General features: G+C 66.3%; 1 protein-coding gene across 1 annotated transcript; it reads left to right on the top strand.

Moving 5' to 3' along the window:
* Nucleotides 1–1057: 1057 nt before the first annotated feature.
* On the top strand, nt 1058–23523 carry LOC121063324 (IQ motif and SEC7 domain-containing protein 1-like; the record flags this gene model as incomplete). Its single annotated transcript, XM_040543738.1, has 16 exons — nt 1058–2153; nt 2402–2431; nt 8404–8680; nt 10569–11030; nt 11545–12419; nt 13403–13564; nt 13662–13784; nt 14521–14687; nt 14770–14909; nt 15412–15537; nt 15638–15737; nt 16373–16534; nt 17474–17638; nt 18211–18260; nt 18769–19047; nt 23413–23523. Coding segments are annotated over exons 1-16 (4143 nt in total), but the record flags the coding sequence as incomplete, so codon positions are not given.
* Between the last annotated feature and the right edge of the window lie 451 nt (nt 23524–23974).

Here is a 23974-nt window from a genome sequence, read left to right as displayed (position 1 = left end):
AGGGTTATGGGGTTATGGGGGGGTTTGGGGGGGCTATGGAGGGGTTTGGGGGGGGTTATGGGGAGTTATAGGGGCGGGTAGAGGGGCTATGGGGGGATATTGGGGGTTATGGGGGGTTATGGGGGGCTATGAGGGGGTTTGCGGGGGTTATAAGGGGTTATGGGAGGGTTGGGGGGGTATAGGGGGTTTGGAGGGGGTTGTGGGGGGTATTGGGGGGGTATAGGGGGTTATGGGGGGTATAGGGGCGGGTAGAGGGGGTTATGGGGGGGTTATAGGGGCGGGTAGAGAGGTTATAGGAGAGTTATAGGGGGGTATAGAGGGTTACGGGGGGGTATGGGGGGCTTATGGTGTCAGGGGCGGTTATAGGGGGTTATGGGGGGTTTGGGGAGATTATGGGAGGGGTTTTAGGGGGTTATGGGGGAGTATGGGCAGTGTAGGGGGGTTGGAGGGCGTTGGGGGGGGCATGGGGGGGTTGGGGGGGTTATGGGGGAGTTACAGGGGTGGGTAGGGGGGCTTATAGGGTGCTATCGGGGGGTTCTGAAGGGTTATGGGGGATTATGAGGGGAAGGGGGATTATGAGGGGGTTATGGGGGTTATAAGGGGAGTGGGAGTGTGTGGAGAGGGTTATGGGGGAGTATGGACCAGAGACCCCTTTATTGGGGCCATACGGGCTGGGTCAGGGGTGCCAGGGGGGCTATGGACTGGGGCAGGCAGGTTGGGGGGGTTCCTGGGCCTTATAGGGCAGGTCTGAGGGGTCTTGGGGCCATATGGGGCATGCTGAGGGGTCCCAGGGCCATATAGAGCAGGTCAGGAGGGTCATAGGGCACATGGGACATGTAGGGGGTGGTCCCAGGGTCATATAGATCAGGCCTGGGTGGGTCTCAGGACCATATGGGGCACACTGGGGGTCCCTCGGACCATATAAATCAGGTCTGGGTGTTCCTCGGGCCATATAAACCAGGTTTGGGGGGGGTTCCAGGGCCATACAAACCAGCTCAGGGGTCCCGGGGCCATATAGCCTATAGGGCCCCGGTGCCAACCACCCATTTCCCCCCACCCCAGGTGCACGCGGACCCGGAGGGGCAGTACCAGAACCACCTGGACCCCGAGGGGCCGTACCCGCCCTGCGCCGAGCCCGACCTGCCCTATCCCGACCACGACGGTCAATACCCGCCCCATACGGACCGGGACCTGCCCTACCAGGGCCACCTAGATCACGACGGGCAGTACGGGGGACGTATGGACCACGACGAGCAGTACCCGGAGCATCTGGACCGCGACGGACAATACTCGGAGCATCTGGACCGTGACGGGCAATATGGGGGGCGTACGGACCGGGACCGGCCCTACCCCACGCATTTGGACCGCGAGGGGCCATACGAGGCGTTGACAGACCGGGAGGGACCCTACAGCAGCCGCCCTGAGCACGAGCGGCCCTACCAGAGCCGTAAGGAGCGGGACCGACCCTACCAGGGCCGTACGGAGCGGGATGGGCAATACCAGCCCCATATGGACCGGGAGGCGCAGTACCAGACCCATATGGACCGGGATGGGCAATACCAGCCACGTACGGACCGGGATGCGCCATACCAGCCCCATATGGAGCGGGAGGTGCAGTATCAACCTCGTGTGGACCGGGACGGGCAATACCAGCCCCATATGGACCGGGACGGGCAATACCAGCCCCATATGGACCGGGAGGCGCAGTACCAAACCCGTATGGACCGGGAGGCGCAGTACCATGGCTGCTTGGAGCGGGACCTCCAGTACCAGCCCCATATGGAGCGGGACGGGCACTACCAACCCCGTACGGACCGGGAGCTACCGTACGCCGGCCGTACGGACCGGGACATCCCCTACGCGTCCCATATGGACCGGGACGGGCACTACCAGCCCCGTACGGAGCGGGACGTCCCCTACGCCCCCCATATGGACCGGGAGCTGCCCTACCGCGGCCGCGAGGGGCCCTACCAGCCCCGTACGGACCGGGAGGGGCCCTTCGCCCCCCCCTGCCCCCGGGAGCGCTGCGGCGGGGCCCCCCCCCGCGACTGGGAGCGGGACTGGGGGGGGGCCCTGAGCCGCAGCTCCAGTCCCGGGGGGGGCGGCCACAGCACCAGCGCCAGCACCAGCCCCGCCACCACGCTGCAGCGCAAGTAAGGACCGGTGCCCCTCCCCCCTTTTATATCGTGACCCCCCCCCTTATGTCCCCCCCGTCCCCCCCCCCCCCCCAGTATCGCGTGGGAGAGCAGCTGCGGGAGCTGCGGGAGGGGGGACGCGCGTCACGGCCCCCCCGCGGCCGCCCCGTCTGCCCGGCCTGGCCCCGTGCCCGGTTTGAGGGGGGGGGGGATTTTTTTGGGGGGAGGGGGAAGCTGCTCTCTGACCCCCCCTCTCCCCCCCCCAGGTCGGACCGGGACAGCTCGAGGACGGTGAGGTCAGTGCCGCCCCCCCAAAATCCCCCCCAATCCCCCCAAAATCCCTTGCCCCCCCCCCTTGATCCCTCCCCCGACACCTGGGTTCACCCTGGGGTTGCTCTGTGGGGTGCGGGGCGGGGGTGAATATCGTGATAGAGCTGTTCTATCACGACGGGACGGGTGTGTTGTGACGCAGCCAGCATGTCATGACGCAGCGGATGCAGTGCAATGGGGCTGGTGTGTCGTGGCAGGGGATGGCGTGTCGCGATAGGGCCGGTGTGTAGTGATGAACCTGGCATGTTGTGACGAGGCTAGCGTATCGCGATAGGGCTGATGCGTCATGATGGACCTAGAGTGTCACGACAAGGCCAGCATATCGCAATAGGGCTGGCATGTCATGATGGACACGGCATGTTGCAATGAGGCCAGCGTATCGCAATAGGGCTGATGCATCATGATGGACCTAGAGTGTCGTGACGAGGCCAGCATATCGCGATAGGGCTGATGCGTCACAATGGACCTAGAGTGTCACAATGAGGCCAGCATATCGCAACAGGGCCGACATGTCGTGATAGGGCCCCATTGTGTTACAATGGGGCTGAGCCATGGCAACAAGACCTGCGTGTCGCAACAGGGCTGACATATTGCGACGAGACCTATCAAGTCGCAATAGCGCCGACGCATCGGTATCGCAACAGGGCTGATGCGTCGCAACGGGCCCCGGCCTGTCGCAATAGGGCTGGCCGGTCACGACGCAGCACGCCGTGTCACAACAGGGCCGACATGTCGCGACGGGCCTGTCATGTCGCGATGTGGAGGGGGGTTGTCACTGGGGGGGGGCGCGTTGCCCGGGGTGCCGGGCGCACGCGGGGCCGTTGCCAGGCGACGGCGCGGGCGGCGGTGACAGCGATGACAGCGCCGGGGGAGGCGTGACAGCAGGGGGGGGGGCGTCGCCATGGCAACCGGAATGTTTCCCCCCCCCCCCCGGGAACTGGGAGCCCCCCCAGGGATGTGTATGTTGTGCAACGGCCGTGCAACAGTTGTGCAACGGCCGTGCAATGGCGTGCAGCGCTGTGCAAAGTCGGGCAACACCATGCAAGGTTGTGCAATAACGTGCAAGGTTGTGCAATGCAATGCCTGCAATGGTGTGCAAGGTTGTGTAAAGCCGTGCAATGGCGTGCAACACTGTGCAAAGCCATGCAACGCCCTGCAAGGTTGTGCAACGCTGTGAAATGGCGTGCAACACCGTGCGAAGCCGTGCAACATCATGCATGGTTGTGCAATGGTGTGCAAGGTTGTGCAAAGCCATGCAATGTCATGCAACTGCATGCAATGCTGCACGAAGCTGTGCAACACCGTGCAAGGTTGTGCAATGCCATTCAAGGCTGTGCAATGGTGTGCAACACTGTGCAAAGTTGTGCGACGTGGTACGAGGTTGTGCAATGCTGTTAAAGGCCGTGCAACACTGTGCAAGGTTGTGCAATGGTGTGCAACGCCGTGCAAGGTTGTGCAAAGCCCTGCAACAGTGTGCAATGCCGTGCAAGGTTGTGCAATGGTGTGGAACACTGTGCAAGGTTGTGTGACATGGTGCAAGGTTGTGCAATGGTGTGAAATACTGTGCAAGGTTGTGCAACGTGGTGCAAGGATGTGCAATGCCGTGCAAAGTTGTGCAATGGTGTGCAACACCATGCAAGCGTGTGCGATGTGGTGCAAGGTTGTGCAATGGTGTGCAGTGCTGTGCAAGGTTGCGCAGCGTGGTGCAAGGAGGTGCAATAACGTGCAAGGTTGTGCAATGGTGTGCAACACCGTGCAAAATTGTGCGACGTGGTGCAAAGTTGTGCAATGCCGTGCAACGCCGTGCAAGGTTGTGCAATGGTGTGGAACACTGTGCAAGGTTGTGTGACATGGTGCAAGGTTGCGCAATGGTGTGAAATACTGTGCAAGGTTGTGCAACGTGGTGCAATGATGTGCAATGCCGTGCAAAGTTGTGCAATGGCGTGCAACACCATGCAAGCGTGTGCGATGTGGTGCAAGGTTGTGCAATGGTGTGCAGTGCTGTGCAAGGTTGCGCAGCGTGGTGCAAGGTTGTGCAATGGTGTGCAACGCCATGCAAAATTGTGCGACGTGGTGCAAAGTTGTGCAATGGTGTGCAACACCGTGCAAGGTTGTGCAAAGCCCTGCAACAGTGTGCAATGCCGTGCAAGGTTGTGCAATGGTGTGCAACGCCGTGCAAGGCTGCGTGACGAGCTGCCGGCCGTGCGTGCCCCCCCCGCGGGCGCACGTGGGCCTCCTCGTGCCAGGGCCCCCCCGTCCCACCCCGTACAGGACATCCGTGCGTCCGGCTGGCCTGTGTCCGTGCGTCCGGCCGGGGCGGGGGGGGGACATGGGCGGGGTGGGGGGGGGAAGGAAGGGCGGGGTGGGGTTGGGAGGGGGGGGGGCAGGAGTTTGTGGCCCCCCCCCCCCCCCCGAGCCAGCATGGAGGGCGAGACGTGAGTGGGGACACCGGGGGAGGGGGGGGGGACAGGGGGGGGGACGACATGGGGGGGGGGGGGGCATGGACCCGCCGGTGATGCCGTGGGGCAGATCCTGCCCCACCTCCCCCCCCCCCCGCTTCCCCTCCCTCCTCTGATCCTTTGGGATCCACCGGATCCCGCAGCCCTATGGGATCCCCTCCCCTTTGCGTGCCCCCTCCCCCCCCCCCCGGTGTCCCTTTGTGCCCCCCCCCCAACCCCAAGCCCCCTCCCTGTGACCCCAAGCCCCCCCCATGACCTCTGGTGACCCCTCCCCCAAGTCTTTTCTCTCCCCTTCCCCCCCCCCCTTCTATAGGGACAGTGACCCGCCCCTGTGTCCGTGTCCGTCCGTCCGTGCCCCCCCCCCATCCCATAGGTGCTGCCGCCCCCCCCCCCCCAGGGCGCTATAGGTGCTATATGGACCCGATAGAGCCCCATGGGGTGGTATAGGGGCAGTAGAGGGGCCATAAGGGGCTATAGGGGCCCCATAGAGCCCTATAAGGTGGTATAGGGCCCTTTAGTGCTACGTGGGCTGCACAGCATAGGGGCTCTCTGGGCGTTGTCACGTGTCTGGGTGCTATAGGGACCGACCTAGAGGGGTTACATGGACCCAGGGGACCTACAAGGGGTCCTTAAAGACCCCCATGGACCTATAGGGGCCATATGGATCTCTATAGACCTTTTAGGACCATATGGATCCCCATAGAGCTATAGGGGCTGTATGGGTCCCCAGTGACCATATGGACCACAGGGGCCTCGAGGCTTCCTCAAAGATCCCTGGGGACATACAGGGACCATACAGGCTCTCGGGGCTTATAGGGACCCCTTATAGATCCCTGGGGACCTATGGGGGCTGCATGGATCCCTATAGACCTATAGGGGCTGTGTGGGTCCTTATAGATCTATAGGGGCTGTGTGGGTCCCTATAGACCTATAGGGGCTGTGTCGGTCCCTATAGACCTATAGGGGCTGTGGGGGTCCTTATAGACCTATAGGAGCTGTGTGGGTCCCTATAGATCTATAGGGGCTGTGTCGGTCCCTATAGACCTATAGGGGCTGTGGGGGTCCTTATAGACCTATAGGAGCTGTGTGGGTCCCTATAGATCTATAGGGGCTGCGTGGGTCCTTATAGACCTATAGAGGCTGTGTGGACCCCTATAGACCTATAGGTACCCTATAGGGGCCCTATAGGGGACCTCACGGGTCCCCAGGGACCTATAGGGGCCGCCCAAGCTCCCAGGGGGCCCTATAGGACCCCTTACAGCCCCTCAGGGCCCTATAGGGGGCCCCTATGGACATCCCCCCCACCATTTGGGGGGGGGGGGGGGGGCTGTTTGGGGGCGGTTTCCATGGCGACGCCTCCTCCGGGCTATTTTTGGGGGGATGGAGGGGATGGGGGGGGGGGGGCGGTGACGCGAGAGGGGGCGGGGCTCCAGCCGGGGACCCCCCCCCACCCGGCAACCCGCCGGCCCCGCCCCCGCGTCTCCATGGCGACCGCCACCCCGCGGGGCGGGGGAGGGAGGGGACGGGGGGGGGGCGCCCCGCGCATGCGCCCCAGCTCCGTGTGCCCCCCCCCCCCCCCCATAACAGGGGACCCCCCTTGATGGGGGGGGGGGCAGCGATTTCCAGCCCCCCCCCCCAATTGAAAGCGGGTTGCGTCCCCCCCAAAAGCATCCCCCCCCTTTGTGCCCCCCCTTTGTGTCCCCCCCTTTCCCCCCCCCTTTTCACCCCCCCTTTTTTACCCCCCTCCTTTTGTGCCCCCCCCCTTGTGCCCTCCCCTTTTGCCCCCCACCCTTTTTATGCCGCCCCCCCCTTTATTTTTATGCCCCCCCCCCCCTCCGTGGGGAGCGTCCGGGCACGCGCGAGCCGGGGGGGGGTCCCCCCGCCGCCGGCTCCTCCCCCCCGCCGCCAGCCGGGCCGGGTGCGGCGGGAGGAGAGCGGGGACCCCCCCCCCCCCCCCCAAAAAATAATACCCACCCCCCCCAAAAAATAAAATCCCCCCCCCCAAAAATAATAAATGTGGTGCCTGCAATGCACCGCCGACCGGCGGCGGGGGCCGCTCCGGCAGCGCCTGCTGCACGGGTGAGTCGGGGCCCCCCCGCGCCCCCCCCTCCTAAATCCTCACGACCCCCCCCCCCAAATCCTTAAGACCCCCCCCCAATCCCTCACAACCCCCCCCAAATCCTCACGACCCCCCCCCCAAACCCTCACGACCCTCCCAATCTCCTTCCCCCCCCCTCCCCTGCATCCCCCAACCCCCCCCCGGTTTATTTGCCCCCCTCCCCCCCCAATTTCCAACCCCCCATCTTCCCCCCCATCTTCCTCCCCCCCCAACTTCTCCCCCCCCCCCAAATTTCTCCTCCCCACCCCAAATTTCTCCTCCCCCTCCCCCAGTTTTCCCCCGGGGGGGGGCCTGGCTTTCATCCCCCCCCTCCTCGCACGTCTGGGCCTGGGGGGAATGAATCGGGGGAGGGGGGGGGGGCTGGGGGGGGCTGCTTGTGGCCGTGTGTCCCCTCCCCATGTCCCTGTGTCCCCATGGCTGTGACCCCCCCGTGGCTGTGTGTCCCCCCCCCATCCGTCTGTCCCCATGGCTGTGTCCCCACGTCCATGTTCCCATGGCGGTGTCCCCATGTCCGTGTGTCCCCCTGTCCCCATGTCCGTGTGTCCCCCTGTCCCCATGTCCCCATGTCCCCATGCCCGTGTGTCCCCCTGTCCCCCTGTCCATGTGTCCCCCTGTCCCCATGTCCCCCTGTCCCCATGTCCGTGTGTCCCCCTGTCCCCCTGTCCATGTGTCCCCCTGTCCCATGTCCCCACGTCCCCATGTCCGTGTGTCCCCATGCCCACGTGTCCTCCTGTCCGTGTCCCCCCATGTCCCCGTGCCCCCACGTCTGTGTCCCCATGTCTGTGTCCCCATATCCCAATGTCCCCATGTCCATGTCCCCACGTCCCCATGTCCCATGCCCACATGTCCCCATGTCTGTGTGTCCCCATATCCCCATGTCCCCACGCCCAACTGTCCCCATGTCCCCACATCTCCATGTCCCCATGCCCAACTGTCCCCATATCCCCATGTCCCCATGTCCCCCTGTCCCCACATCCCAATGTCCCCATGCCCACGTGTCCCCATGCCCACGTGTCCCCATGTCCCCATGTCCCCATGTCCGTGTGTCCCCATATCCCCATGTCCCCACGCCCAACTGTCCCCATGTCCCCACATCTCCATGTCCCCATGCCCAACTGTCCCCATATCCCCATGTCCGTGTGTCCCCATGTCCCCCTGTCCCCACATCCCAATGTCCCCATGTCCGTGTGTCCCCAAGTCCCCACGGCCCCTATAGGGCTGCCCCAAGGCACCTTAGGGGTAGTGTTGGGGCACTTTGGGGGGGGGGGGATCCTGGGGAAGTTTCGGGTATGGGGGCGTCGGGGACGTTTGGGTCTCGGGGGGGTCCCTGCGGGGGGGTGACCCCAGGATGTCCCCGCAGCGTGGACGGCGAGGCGCCGGGCAGCGAGGGCGGGGGGCCGCTTCCCGACAGCCCCGGGCGGCCCCCCCCGTACCGCGGCCTGCCCCAACCGGCCCCCCAAGGACCTGGGGGGGTCGGGGGGGGGCCCGGGGGGGGCTCCCCGGGTTTGGCCTGGTCCCGGCTGCCCCCCCAGCCCGCCAGCGTGGCCCTGCGCAAGCAGGAGGAGGAGGAGGAGAGCAAGAGGCCGAAGGCTCTGAGCGACAGCTACGAGCTCTCCACCGACCTGCAGGACAAGAAGGTACCGGGGGCACCCCCCAATCCCACGCGGGGGTCACCGGCCCCATGTGGTGGTCACCAGCCATGTTTGGTGGTCACCAGCCATATGGGATGGTCACCAGCTCTTTACGATGGTCCCCGTCCCCATATGGTGGTCACTGTCCCCATATGGTGGTCCCCAGCCCTGTATGATGGTCCCCAACCCCGTATTATGGCCCCCAAACCCATGTGGTGGTCCCCAGCCCCATATTATGGTCCCAAGCCCCATATGGTGGTCCCCAGCCCCATATGGTAGTCCTCAGCCCCATATGGTGGTCCCCGGCCCCTTATAATGGTCAGTAGTCCCGTGTGGTGGTCCCCAGCCCCATATGATTGTCCCTGTCTCCATGTGGTGGTCCCCGTCCCCATATGATGGTCCCCAAGCCTGTATTATGGTCCCCAGCCCCTTATGATGGTCCCCAGCCCCATATGGGATGGTCCCCAGCCCCATATGCTGGTCCCCAGCCCCATATGGTGGTCACTGGCCCCATGTGGTGGTCCCCAAACCCATGTGGTGGTCCCCAGCCCCATATAATGGTCAGTAGTCCCATGCGGTGGTCCCCAGCCCCATATGATGGTCCCTGTCCCCATGTGGTGGTCCCCGTCCCCATATGATGGTTCCCAGCCCCGTATCATGGTCCCTAGCCCCGTAAGGTGGTCCCCAAACCTATGTGGTGGTCCCCAGCCCCATACGATGGTCACTAGCCCCATATGGTGGTCCCCATCCCCATATGGTAGTCCCCAGCCCCATGTGGTCTGCCTCCCCTTGTCCGTGGCCCCATTCCCATGTCCCTCTCCCCAAACCCATGACCCCATCCATGACCCCATGTCCTCATCCATCTCCCCGTCCATGACCCCATACCCACGTCCCCGTTCCCTTGTCCCCATCCATGTCCCCATCCATGCCCTCACCCCAATCTCCCACTACATGACCCCATCTCTCTCTCCACGCCCCCATCCCCATCTCCCTGACCCCATCTCCCCCTCCATGACCCCATCTCCCCCTCCATGATCTTATCTCCCCAACCACGACCCCATATCCCCAACCACGACCCCATATCCCCAACCACGACCCCATACCCCCATCTCCTCCTCCCCATCTCGCCCATGACCCCATATGCCTAACCATGACCCTATATACCCAACCACAACCCCATATCCCCGTCTCCTCCTCCCCATCTCTCCCATGACCCCATATCCTCTTCCATGACCCCATATATCCAACCATGACCCCGTATACCCTTCCATGACCTCATATATCCAACCACGACCCCATACCCCTTCCACAACCCCATATCCCCTTCCATGATCCCATACCTCCTTCCATGACCCCATATACCCAACCACGACCCCATATCCCCTTTCATGACCACATCCCCATCTCCCCCACGACCCCATATCCCCAACCACAACCCCATATACCCAACCATGACCCCATATACCCAACCACGACCCCATACCCCCATCTCCTCCTCCCCATCTCACCCGCTACCCATATTCCCCCCAACCACGACCCCATATCCCCAACCACAACCCCATACACCCAACCACAACCCCATATACCCAACCACGACCTCATATACCCAACCATGACCCCATCTCCCCCTCCACGACCCTATATCCCCTTCTACAACCCCATATCCCCTTCCATGACCCCACGACCCCATATCCCCAACCACGACCCCATATCCCCAACCACGACCCCATATCCCCAACCATGACCCCATATCCCCAACCACAACCCCATATCCCCTTCCACGCCCCCATATCCCCTCCACTCCCCCATCCCCATCTCCACAACCCCATACCCTCCCCAACCCCCCCTTTACCCCCCCAAAAACCCCATAAACACCCACCCTGAAACCCCGCAGGTGGAGATGCTGGAGCGCAAGTACGGGGGCTACTTCCGCACGCGCCGCGCCGCCCGCACCATCCAGGCCGCCTTCCGCCGCTACCGCATGGCCCAGAAGTTCGAGCGGCTGCGCAGCGAGGGGGGGCGCGCGCGCCGCCTGGCCCTCCCCGGCCTCCGCCTCCAGTTCTCCTTCGAGGAGTACGACCGCGGCCCCCCCGCCCCCGGCCCCCCCGGGCCCCCCCCGCCCCCCCCGCCCTATTTCCAAGGCAAACCCGCCTCGCTGGACGAGGGGGTGCTGGGGGGGCCGCGCCGGGCGCCCCGCTACGGGGGGTCTTGTAGGGCCGGCTTGGATGGGGGGGGAGGCCCCCCTGAAGCAGGGGGGGGCGGGGGGGGTGGAGGAAGCCCCCCGCCCCGGCAGCTCTCGGCCTCCGCTGATTTTGGCCCCGGGGGGGCGGACCTGGAGGAGGCGTTCGCGCAGCAGGTAGGGGGGGCCTGGGGGGCTGGGGGGGGTCATGGGGGGCATGGGAGGGTCATGAGGGTTATAGGGATATGGGGGTTATAGGGCCATGGGAGGTCATAGGGTCATGGGGGACATGGGGGGGTCATGGGGGTCATAGGGATATGGGTCATCATGGCGGGTCATGAGGGTCATGGGGACATAGGGGTCAGGGGGGGTTATAGGGCCGTGGGGGCCATGGGGCCATGGGCGGTCAGAGGGACATGGAGGTCATGTGGGGTCATGGGGACTTGGGGGCCACCTGGGGGGTCACAGGGCCACCAGAGTTCATGGGGGGGTCAATGGGGGTCTTAGGGTCACGGGGTGACTTGGGGGGGGGCACAGGGCCCTGAGGTTCATGGGGATCACAGGTGACACTGGGGGGGGGGCTGGCAGTCAGAGGGGTCCCGGGGGACACAGGGGTCCTGGGGGAGGGGGGGGGTCCTGGGGGTGCCAACGCAGGCGGGGGGCTGATGCTGGGGGGGCTCCATCCCCGCAGGTGAAGTCCTTGGCCGCCTCCATCGACGAGGCTCTGGGGGGGGGCCGGGGGGGCCCCCCGGGGGCGCCAGCCCCCCCTGCGGCCGACAGCGCCGCCACTTCTGCCAGCGACGTCACCCTCTACCTGGACGAGGGGCTCCCTGGCTCCCCCCGCTCCCCTGAGCGCCCCCCCAGCCCCGAGCCCCCCCCAGAAAGCGGGGGGGGCCCCCCACTGCCCCCCGCCCCACCTCCGCCTCCCCCCTCCTCTAACCCCCCCGGGCCATCTGAGCGCTGGGTGGGGGGGGGCCCTGAGGAACCCCCTCGCCGTGGCCCCCCCTGTTTAGAGTGCCGGGGCCGGGGTGGTGGTGGTGGGGGGCACGGGGGGGGGCACCCCCCTTTGCTGACCGTGGAGCCCCCCAGCGACAGCTCGGCCGACCTCAGCGACCGCTCCGACCGCGGCTCCATCAACCGGGGGGGTCCCTACGAGCCTGAAGGCTCCGGGGGGGGCACCTTGCCCCGTGCCGGACCCCCCCACCGCTGCTTCCACCCCGAAGCCCCCACCGCTGCGCCCCCTGCCGCTCCCCCCCCGCCACCTCCCCCACCCCCCCCTGCCGCCGAGGAGGGTTCAGAGGGGGACAACGAGAGCTTGGGGAGCAGCTCCAACTCCAATGAGACCCTCAACTGCTCCTCGGGTTCCTCATCCCATGACAGCTTGCGGCGGCCACCCCCGCCACCCCCCCCACCCCCCGCAGCCCCCCCACAACCCCCCGGTCCCACCGGCCCCCCCGGCAAAGCCACATACCAGCGGGAGCCGCGGCAGAGCTGGGACTCGCCGGCACTCAACAACGACGTGGTGCAGCGGCGGCAGTACCGCATCGGCCTCAACCTCTTCAACAAGTGAGGGGGGAGCTGGGAAATACGGGGGGTCGTGGGGGGGGGGGGTTGGCGGCCCCATGTTGGAGATGGGATGGGCGCTGGTGGCCGTATGGGGGAGTTAAGTGGCGTTCTCGGTGGCCCTATGGTGGGGGACAGGGTAGCGTTCTTGGTGGTTGTATGGTGGAGATGAAGATGTTCTAGGTGGTCCTACAGAAGGACACGGTGGTGTTCTAGGTGACCCTGTATTAAAGACACGGTCATGTTCTTGGTGGCCCTACAGCAGGGATGAAATGATGTTCTTGGTGGTCTTTTAATGAAGACAAGGTGACGTTCTAGGTGACCCTATAGAAGGACATGGTGGTGTTCTGGGTGACTCTACAGTAAAGACATAATGACATTCTAGGTGGCCCCATATTAAAGACGTGGTTTTGTTCTTTGTGACCCTACAGCAGGGTCATGGTGGCGTTCTTTGTGACTCTATTGTAAAGATGAGGTGATGTTCTAAGTGGTCCTACGGAAGGACATGGTGGTGTTCTCAGTGGCCCTATAGCAAGGACAGAGTGTTGTTCTAGGTGGTTCTCTAGTAAAGACACGGTGATGTTCTAGATGGTGCTATAGAATGACATGGTGATGTTCTAGATGGTGCAATGGAAGGACATGGTCATGTTCTAGGTGATCCTATAGGGAAGATAGGTTGCCATCCTAGACCAGCCTCCAGCCAAAACAAAGTGACATTTTTGGTGGCTCCATAGCCATGGCAAAGTGAGGTCTAGGGGACCTTACAGCCAGGACAAGGTGACAATCTAGGTGGCCCTATGGCCAGGAGACGGTGACGTTCTAGGTGACTCTGTAGCCAGAAGTCGATGTTCCAGGTGATCTTCTTGCCAGGACAAAGTGATGCTCCGCAGAGGGCACGGTGTCACCCCAAGCATCCCCAGGGTGGGTCTGGGCGGCTCAGGAACCCCACAGCAGTTGGGGTGACCCCGCGCCCGCCTCCTTCACAGGAAGCCGGAGAAGGGGATCCAGTACCTGATCGAGAGGGGCTTCCTCTCAGACACCCCGGTGGGGGTGGCCCACTTCATCCTGGAGAGGAAGGGGCTGAGCCGGCAGATGATCGGCGAGTTCCTCGGCAACCGCCAGAAGCAGTTCAACCGTGACGTCCTCGAGTAAGCGGGGGACGCACCGGAACGTGGGGGGGACATGCCAGGACCAGGGGTGTCCTCAGGACCGAGGCCACCTCCGGGCTGTGGGGTTCTCCCGCAGCTGTGTGGTGGACGAGATGGACTTCTCCGGGATGGAGCTGGACGAGGCGCTGCGCAAGTTCCAGTCCCACATCCGGGTGCAGGGGGAGGCCCAGAAGGTCGAGCGCTTGATCGAGGCCTTCAGGTAAGGGATGATGGGGTGATGTTCTAGGTGGCCCTATGGATCAAGAGGGGGATCTTATGGGTGGTGGCCCTCATGGGGCCAGGTGATGTTCTAGGTGGCCCTATGGATCAAGACGGGGATCTAAGGGTGGTGGCCTGTGTTCCATGGGGTGACATTCTAGGTGATCCTATGGATCAAGAGGCAGATGTTAGGGGTGGTAGCCCTCATGGGACCAGGTGATGTTCTAGGTGACCCTATAGATCAAGAGGAGGATCTTAGGGGTGGTGGCCCTCATGGGACCAGGTGATGTTCTAGGTGACCCTATAGATCAAGAGGGGGATCTTATGTGTGGTGGCCCATGTTTCATGGGGTGATGTTCTAGATGATCCTAAAGATCAACAGGCAAATGTTAGGGGTGGTGGCCTTCATGGGACTGGGTGATGTTCTAGGTGACCCTACAGACCAAGTCGGGGAGACACTAGGGGTGGTGGCCTTCATGGGACTGGGTGACAGTCTAGGTGACCCTATGGACCAAGAGGGGAGACATTAGGGTTAGTGCTTTGCATGCAATGATGTTCTAGGTGACCCTTTAGACTGGGAAGACTTTAGAAGTGGTACTCCCCCACACAAGGGGGCCTTGACCGTGCTGGGACCATTGTGGGGTGCAGAAGCCCCCTTGCCCAGGCCGTCCTGGCCATGTGGGGGTGGCCGTGGGGCACCCTGACCCCATGGGCCGTGGGGATTGTCCGCCCCACAGCCAGCGCTACTGCGTGTGTAACGCGCCCCTGCTGCGCCAGTTCCGCAACCCGGACACCATCTTCATCCTGGCCTTCGCCATCATCCTCCTCAACACTGACATGTACAGCCCCAGCGTCAAGGCCGAGCGCAAGATGAAGCTGGAGGACTTCATCAAGAACCTCCGAGGTGAGGATCGTGGTCCTGCCCCTCCCCGCCCCTCCCCTGCTTGGGACCGCGGGTTCTAGAGCGGGGGCCGGGTGTCGCGCAGGGGTGGACAACGGGGAGGACATCCCCCGGGACATGCTGGTGGGCATCTACCAGCGCATCCAGAGCCGGGAGCTGCGTACCAACGACGACCACGTCTCCCAGGTCCAGGCCGTTGAGCGCATGATCGTCGGCAAGAAGCCGGTGGGTCCACCCGAGGGATGGGACGGGTTCTAGGTGACACAAGGGGGGATGTTCTAGTTGACCAACGGGGGATGTTCTAGTTGACTGTATGGAGGGACCTTCTAGGTGACCCTATGTGAGACATCCTAGGTGTCCCAGGGTGGGGGGAGAGGGTGGCATTCTAGCTGACCCTATGAGGGATGTTCTAGGTGACTGTATGGGGGATGTTCTAGGTGACTAATGGGGGATGCTGTAGGTGACCCTATGGGTGACGTTCTAGGTGATCCTATAGGGAATGCTCTACATGATCAATGAGGAACGTTCTAGGTGACCCTACATGGATGTTCTAGGTGACCCTATGAGACTGTTCTAGGTGACCCTATGGGGAACACCCTAGGTGACCCCATGGATGGGCCAGACCAATGTCAAGGATGCCATCATCATCAAGGGGTGGGCCCAGGAAGCGTGGGGGTGTGTCCTGCTGAGGCCCCGCCCCCAGCACTGACCCCGCCCCCACCCCCAGGTGCTGTCCCTGCCCCACCGGCGCCTGGTGTGCTGCTGCCAGCTCTACGAGGTCCCCGACCCCAACCGGCCTCAGCGCCTGGGGCTGCACCAGCGTGAGGTCTTCCTCTTCAACGACCTGCTGGTGGTGAGCTGGGTGCCCTGGAGAGCCGGGGGTGTCCCTGGGGTGGGGACACCCATGGGGTGACCCAGACGCTTGGGTCCCCGGTGACCCGGTGCCCTGGCAGGTGACGAAGATCTTCCAGAAGAAGAAGATCCTGGTGACCTACAGCTTCCGCCAGAGCTTCCCCCTCGTTGAGATGCACATGCAGCTCTTCCAGAATGCCTGTGAGCCCCACGGCGCCCCACGGGATGGTTCCCTGCCCCACGGCACCCCCATGGGATGCCCCCCTGCCCGTGAATCCCGCGGGGTCCGCCACTGGAAGTCCCTCTGCCCCATGGGGTTCACCATGGGATGTTTGTCCCCCATGGGATGTCCCATGGTGTCCCCAGTAGGATGTCCAACGGTGTCCCCAATGGGCTGCCCCTCTGCCCCATGGTGTCCCCCCAGAGGATGTCCCATGGTGTCCCCATTAGGATGATCCTCTGCCCCATGGGACGTCCCATGGTGGCCCCAACAGGATGATCCTCTCTGCCCTGTGGTGTCCCCAACAGGATGTCCCACGGTGTCCCCAGTAGGATGTCCAACGGTGTCCCCAGTGGGCTGCCCCTCTGCCCCATGGTGTCCCCCCAGAGGACGGCCCATGGTGTCCCCATTAGGATGATCCTCTGCCCCATGGGACGTCCCATGGTGGCCCCAATAGGGTGTCCCATGGTGTCCCCCATGTGACGTCCCATGATGTCCCCCATGGGCTGTTCCCCTGCCCCACAGCGTTTCCCACGGGACATCCCATCCCCTGGCCCCTGTTCTCCCCCGTGCCCCCTGACCCCGTGCCCTCTGCCCCCGTGCCCTCTGACCCCAGATTACCAGTTTGGGATCAAGCTGCTGTCGGCGGCGCCGGGCGGGGAGCGGAAGGTGCTGATCGTCTTCAACGCGCCGAGCCCCCAGGACCGGCTGCGCTTCGCCAGCGACCTGCGCGAGTCCGTGGCGGAGGTGCAGGAGATGGAGAAGTACCGCGTGGAGGGTGAGCGGGGACTGGGAGCACTGGGAGGGGCACTGGGAGCACTGGGACAGGCACTGGGAGCACTGGGATGGGCATTAGGGGCACTGGGAGCACTGGGATGGGCACTGGGGCCCCTCCATGAGTCCATGGTCAAGTGTAGGAGATGGAGGAGTACCGGGTGGAGAGTGAGGGGGAACTGGGAGAACTGGGAGAGGCACCAGGGATGCTTGGATGGGGACTGGGAGCACTGGGATGGGGACTGGGAGCTCTGGAGGTTTTGCGATGAGCACTGGGGATACTGGGATAGGCACTGGGATGGTCTTGGGGGGCAGTTGGATTGGGAATGGAAGTGCTTGGATGGGGACTGGGAGCACTGGGAGCACTGGGATGGGTACTGGGAGCATTGGGAAAACCTGGATGAGCACTGGGATGATCTCTGGGTGGAATTGGATGGGGGATGGGGGCACTGGGAGCACTGGGATGGGCACTGGGAGCACTGGGAGCAATTGGATAGGCACTGGGATGGTTCCTGGGAGTGATTGGATGGGGAATGGGGGCACTGGGGGTACTGGGACGGGCACTGGGAGCGCTTGAATGGGCACTGGGGCAGTCCTGGGAGCACTGGGCTGGGGAATGAGGATACTGGGATGGTACTGGGAGCACTGGAAACACTTGAATGGGCACTGGTATGATCCCTGGAGGCAATTGGATGGGGAGCGTAGGTACTGGGAGCACTGGGATGGTCACAGGGAGCACTGGGACTGGTACTGGGAGCACTGGGATGGCTGGGGAGGGTACTGGGAGCACTGGAACAGTTGCGGGGGAGGCACTGTGGACACTTGGATGGGGATCAGCATGCACTGGGATGCTCTGGGGGCACTGGGAGGTACTGGGGGGCACTGGGAGGTACTGGGGGGGGCACTGGGGTGACCGGTGCCGCCCCCCCCCCCACCCCCCCAGCCGAGCTGGAGAAGCAGAAGGGGGTGTCGGGGGCGCGGGGCGGGGGACCCCCCCGCGAGGCGCTCAACGGGCTGAGCCGCAGCAGCCTGGAGGAAGCCTTCGGGCCGGGCGAGGGGCTCAAGCGCAGCGCCCTGAGCAGCTCCCTGCGGGACCTCTCCGACGGGGGTGAGCTGGGGGGGGGTCACTGGGGGGGGGGGGGGGGATGGGGTCACCTGGGGGGGGTCACCGGGGGGGGAGGGGTTAGGGTCACCTGGGGGGGGCATTTAGGGCCATTGGGGTTCATTTGGGGGCGATTTGGGGCCCCTGGGGGGTGATTTGGGGTCCCTGGGGAGTATTTGGGGTCCCAGGGGGGCAATTAGGGGTAACTGGGGGGGCATTTGGGGTCCCTCTGGGGGGTTGGGGACCCCTGGGGGGGGCATTTGGGGACCATTGGGGTGCATTTGGGGGGGGATTTGGGGACCCTGGGGGGGATTTGGGGACCCTGGGGGGTGATTTGGGGTCCCTGGGGGGAGATTTGGGGTCCCCGGGGGGCATTTGGGGTCCTTGTGGGGGGGGCATTTGGGGGATCCCGGGGGGGGGGGGGGGGGGGCACAGTGAGGTCCCCGGGGGCTCTCTGAGGGTTTTGGGGCTCCCCATGGGGAGGGGTCACTGATGGGGGGGGGGGGGGGGCGGTGCACTGTGAGACCCCCCCCAAAAAAAGCCCCCCCCTCACTTTGTTCCCCCCACCCCTCCCCCAGGCAAGCGGGGCCGGCGCAACAGCGTGGGGTCCCTGGACAGCACCATCGAGGTGAGGTGGGGGGGGGGGCGCCACGCCCCCTTTCACGCCACACCCCGTTAAGCCACGCCCCCCCCCCCCCCCCCGTGGTCCGGTCCCCTGGTCTTAAGAGAAAGGGGCGTGGCTTTTGCAGAGAAGGGGCGTGGCTTCTTCCATATGCGGGAACTGGGAGGGGCTTTGCCGGAGGGGGCGTGGCCATCTAGCGAGGAGGGGCGTGGCTTCTTCCTTATCCGGGAACTGGGAGGGGCTTTGCCGGAGGGGGCGTGGCCATTTAGCGAGAAGGGGGCGTGGCTCGCGTGAAACCCAGCTGGGGGTGGGCGGAGACTGGGTGGAGGGGGCGGGGCTTGCTCCCTACTGTCACGTGACCCGCGGGGAGGGGGGGGGGGGACACCCGGGGGAGGCTTGGTGGGCGTGGCTTGCTGAAAGGGGGGCGTGGCCAACGGGGCGGGGCGGGGCGAAACGGGCGCGGTGGGGGGGAAAAACGGGCGTGGCCTCTTTCTGACCCCGCCCCCTCCCCTAGGGCTCCATCATCAGCAGCCCGAGGCCGCAGGCCCGGGGCCCCCCGGGGGGGCCGGTTGGGGGGGGGGGGGGGCCCGGCCCCGGAGGGCTACAAGGCGCCCCCCCGGCCCGTCTCCAACTCCTCGTCCTTCCTGGGCTCCCTCTTCGGCAGCCGCCGGGGAAAAGGCCCCCCCGGCCCCCCCCCCCCCCTCAAGGCCCCGGCGGGGTGGGGGGCCCCGCTTCGGCCTCGGCCTCCTCATCCTCGGCCTCGTCCTCCCACCACCACCACCACCACCACCACCCCCCCCCGGCCCCCCCCCCGGCCCCCGAGGCCCCCTCCAAGCTGCAGGCCCTGCACGCCCAGTACTGCCACGGGGCCGGGGGGGGGGGGGGGCGGGGGAGGAGGAGGCGGCGGCGGGGGGGGGGGAGCGGCGGGGGGGGGTCCCGGCCCCCCCCCGCCGCCCCCCCCTTACCCCCAGCAGCCCCCCCCTCCCGCCCGCCCCGCTCCCCCCCCGCCGCTGCCCGCCATCGCCGCCGGCGCCCCCCCCCCGCTTCCACGGCGGGCCCCAACCCCCGCTGTCGGCCCCCCCCGTGCAGCACGGCCCCCCCGGGGGGGGCTTCCCCCCCCCTCACCCCCATTACACCTTGCACCGGCCCGGCAAACGCGGGGGGGCCCCCCCGGGACCCCCCCGGCAGCCCCTTTCCCCCTTACCCCTCTACAGCCCCGCGCCCCCCCACCACGGCCTGCCCCACCCGTACCCCCCCGGCCCCCCCCCCCCCGCACCACCACCCCCCCCCGCCCCCCGCCCCGGCTGCCGCCAAGCATTTCGTTTTCGGCGGCGGCGGCGGCGGGGGGGGGCCCGGCGTGGCGGGGGGCGCGTTACGAGGGGGGGGGCGGCGGCGGCGGCGGAGGAGGGGGTGGGGGGGCCCCCCCCCCCCGCCCCACCACCATCACCACCACCACCACCACCACCACCACCACCCGCCCCCCCACTCCCCCATCCCCCCCCACCCGTCGTACCCCCCCTTGCCCCCCCCCTCGCCCCACACCCCCCTCAGCCCCCACTCCCCCGCCGGCCCCACCTCGCCCCTGGGCCAGCCCGGCCAGGGCCCCCCCAAAGCCAAAGGGGGGAACCGCATCAGCACCGTGGTGTGACCCCCCCCCCCCCCCCCCCCCCCGCTGAGGACAGGCACCGCTCGTGGCAGCGATGGACGGCGCCGCCATGCTGGAAACGGAAGGGGGGGGGGATTTTTTTGCCCCCCCCCTCCCCCCTTTTCGAAGCCCCCCCCCTCTTTTTCCAAAGCCCCCCCTCTTTTCAAACACCCCCCTCTCTTTTCAAAGCCCCCCCCTTTTCAAATTCTCCCCCCCCCTTTTCAAAGCCCCCCCCGTCTTTTCAAAGCCCCCCCCCTTTTCAAAGCCCCCCCCCGTCTTTTCAAACTCCCCCCCCCCCTTTTCAACCACCCCCCTCTTTCTTCTCGCCCCCCCCCCCCAAAAAAAAAAAACCAAACCTGCACGTGGCTCGTGTTTGGCTGCTCGCGCGCCCCCCCCCCCCCCCCCCTCCCGGGGGACCCCCAGCCCCCCCTCCACGCCCCGGGGGGCCGCGCCGAGGTTGGGCCCCCCCCCGGCTCAGGCTGAATGTCACATGGCACTTTAACGTCCCCCCCCCCCCCCCCCCCCAAAAAAAAATCTCTGTCCCCCCAAATCCTAACCCCCCCCCCCCCCCCCCCCCCCCCCAGCCCCCGGGGGGGTCCCCGGCCCCCGGGCCCGCATGCGCCCGTGCCGGGCCCTGTATATAAGAGACTGTATATTTGATGCTTCATAAACGGCGTGTGACCTGCCTGCGCCCCCTTTTTGGGGTGGGGGGGGGCACCTATAGGGGCTGGGAGGGGCGGGGGGGACACCTATAGGGGCCATGGGGGGGGGGGGGGGTTGGAGCTATAGGGCGCCGCGGGCTGGCGTGATAAGAGGGGTGGGATTATAGACATGCTGGGGGGGGGGTAATAGGGCTATAGGGGCTGGGAGAGGGGCTGTAGGGGCTCCTATAGGGGCTATAGGGGCTGTGGTAGGGGCTATAGGGCTGTGGGGCTATAGGGCCGTGGGGCTATAAGGACCTGGGGACTATAGGGGCCTGGCGTGGTAGAGGGCTGGGATTATAGACATGCTGGGGGAGTAATAGGGCTATAGGGGCTGTGGTGGGGGCTATAGGTCTCTGGGGCTATAGGTTGAAGGGGCTATAGGGCCGTGGGGCTATAAGGACCTGGGGACTATAGGGGCCTGGCGTGGTAGAGGGCTGGGATTATAGACATGCTGGGGGGGTAATAGGGCTATAGGGGCTGTGGTGGGGGCTATAGGGCTGTGGGGCTATAGGGCCGTGGGGCTATAAGGACCTGGGGACTATAGGGGCCTGGCGTGGTAGAGGGCTGGGATTATAGACATGCTGGGGGGGTAATAGGGCTATAGGGGCTGTGGTGGGGGCTATAGGGCTGTGGGGCTATAGGGCCGTGGGGCTATAAGGACCTGGGGACTATAGGGGCCTGGCGTGGTAGAGGGCTGGGATTATAGACATGCTGGGGGGGTAATAGGGCTATAGGGGCTGTGGTAGGGGCTATAGGGCTGTGGGGCTATACGTTGAAGGGACTATAGGGCCATAAGGGCCAGGAGGGTTCCAGGCTATAGGGGCCTGGTGTGATAGAGGGCTGGGATTATAGACATGCTGGGGTTGTTGTGGGGTGTAATGGGGCTATACGAGCTATAGGTCTCTGGGGCTATAGGTCTCTGGGGCTATAGGGTCATGGGGTTATAAGGACCCGGGCGCTATAGGGGCTATAGGGGCTGTAACAGCGCACCAGGGGCTATAGGACGTGGCGTTGGGGTTCTGGGGCCGCAGGGCTGTGGATCTATAGGGGTCTATAGGGGCCTATAGGTGCCTATGGGGGGGTGGTGGTGGTGGTGGTGGTGTCTATAGGAGCCTCTTGGGGGGGGCCTATAGGGGCCTATAGGGGCCTATGGGGTGGTGGTGGTGGTGTCTATAGGAGCCTATTGGGGGGGGCTATAGGGGCCTATAGGGGCCTATAGAGGCCTCCGGGTGGGGCCGGAGCGGCCGCGGGGGCGGGGCCGCACGCCTCGGGGGGCGGGGCCTTTCTCAGACCACGCCCACGTGGGCGTGGCCATCGCACGCCGCAGCCCCGCCCCGCCGCGGGCGTCCCCCCCCCCTTCCCCCGGGCGGCGCATGCGCGCTGCGCCCCTTTAAACGTGCGCAAGAAGCTCCGGCGCCTCCGCTGACCCAGTGGCGGAGGCGAGCCTGGAGGGGAGGATCCCTCCGCCGCCGGGAGGGGGCGGAGCCTAGGGACTATTTCCTCTCCGCTCCTCCCGCCCCCGCCGCCCTCCGCCAGCCGTTCCTCGGCCGGAGCCCCCCTCCCTCTTCCCCCCTCCCCCCCTCGGAGCCAGCAGCGGCGGCGCGGCGCTCTGCGCCCCCCCCGCCCCCCACTTCCCCTCGCGCGGCGGAAGGACACGTCACCGCGAGGCGAGCCGCAGCACCTCCCCGGGACGGCGTGCGCGCCTGCGCAGTGCGCGGGGGAGGCTGGGGAGGGGGGGGGAGGGGGGGAGCGAGAGGAGGAGGAGGGAACACAAAATGGCGGCGGCGGCCCGGCTGGGGGGACCGGGCAGGCCTCGGGCTTGAAGGCGGGCGGAGAGCGGGGCCGGCGGGCGCCGCTTCCCCGGGGCGAGGCGGCGGGGAGAAGGAGGAGTAAGGGAGGAGGGGGAAAGGGGGGGGGGGGGTGGGGAAGGAGCCGGCTGCGCTCGCCCCCCCGGCACCGGGGGCGAGGCGGAGGAGGAGGCGGAGGAGGAGCGGGGGGGGGGCAGGCCGGTGAGGGGGCCCCCATGGCCCCGTGAGGGGTTCCCCCCCCGGCGGCGAGGGCCCCCCCGGCGGCGGGGAGGATGGAGGAAGGGGAGCAGCAGCAGCAGGAGCCGCAGCAGCAGCGGGGGGGGGGGGCGGCGGCGGTAGGGGGCGGCTGGGCCGAGTGGGGGCCGGCCGCGGCGGGGTCTCCGCCGTGGGGCACCCCCCCGGCGCCTGAGGGGGGCGAGGAAGAGGAGGGGGAGGAAGGCGGCGGCGGCGGCGGGGGGGGAGGAGGAGGAGGAGGAGGGGGGGCGGCGGAGCAGCCCGATTCGGGGTGTCCCGTCCCCCCCCCCCGGCCTCCTTCGGCCTCCTCCTCCTCCTCCTCCTCCAAGGCCGCGGCGGGGGACGAGAGGCCGGCGGCGGCGGCGGCTCCGCGGGGGCCTAAAGCTGGGGGGGAGCCGCGGGGGAAAACCGGGCCCGGGGCCGGGGGGGGCGGGGGGAAGGGCCCCGGGGGGCGCCCCCCCCTCGCCGCCGCCGCCGCCGACGAGCGAAGCCCCCGCAAGGCCTCCGAGGAGCGGGGGGGCGGCGGCGGCGGCGGGGGGGGCGCGGGGGGGCGGCCCGGGGCTGCCGCCGCCGACGACAGCGGCGCCGCCACCCCCAAAGCCCGGCGGCCTTTTGGGGGGGCCCAGCGGGGGGTCCTCCACCCGCCCCCCCCAACCCCAGCCCCCGGGGGGGGCGACCGGGGGGCGAGTTGGTTCCCCGGCGGGGGGGGGGGGGGGGCGGTTCCCGGCGAGCTGGAGCCCCCCGAGGACTTTCTGCCCCCCCCCGAGTGCCCGGTGTTCGAGCCGAGCTGGGCGGAGTTCAGCGACCCCCTGGGTTACATCGCCAAGATCCGGCCCATCGCCGAGAAGAGCGGCATCTGCAAGATCCGGCCCCCCGCCGTGAGTTTGGGGGGGGGGGGGGGGGCTTTTTATTTGGGGGGGGGGCCTCTGGGCCTCTGGGGGGGGTTTGGGGGGGTTACGGGGGGGTACGGGGGGGTTACAGGGGGGTTACGGGGGGTACGGGGGGGTTTGGGGCAGGGGGATGCAGCCCCTTGGGGGGTAAGCGCCCCCCCGGGGGGGGGGTAACTCACCCCCGGGGGGGGGGCAGTTGCCCTTTTTGGGGGGGGGTAATCCCCCTTCTGGAGGGGGTAACTCACCCCCTGGGGGGGGGGCAATTGCTCTTGGGGGGGGGTAATCCCCCTTCTGGAGGGGGTAACTCACCCCCTGGGGGGGGGGCAATTGCTCTTGGGGGGGGGGTAATCCCCCTTCTGGAGGGGGTAACTCACCCCCGGGGGGGGCAGTTACCCTTCTTGGGGGGGGGTAATCCCCCTTCTGGAGGGGGTAACTCACC

Source organism: Cygnus olor, unplaced genomic scaffold, assembly GCF_009769625.2.
Source record: "Cygnus olor isolate bCygOlo1 unplaced genomic scaffold, bCygOlo1.pri.v2 scaffold_186_ctg1, whole genome shotgun sequence".
Lineage (NCBI taxonomy): Eukaryota > Metazoa > Chordata > Aves > Anseriformes > Anatidae > Cygnus > Cygnus olor.
Note: the sequence above shows the minus strand (reverse complement) of the source record. Positions and strands in the feature narration are given on the sequence as shown.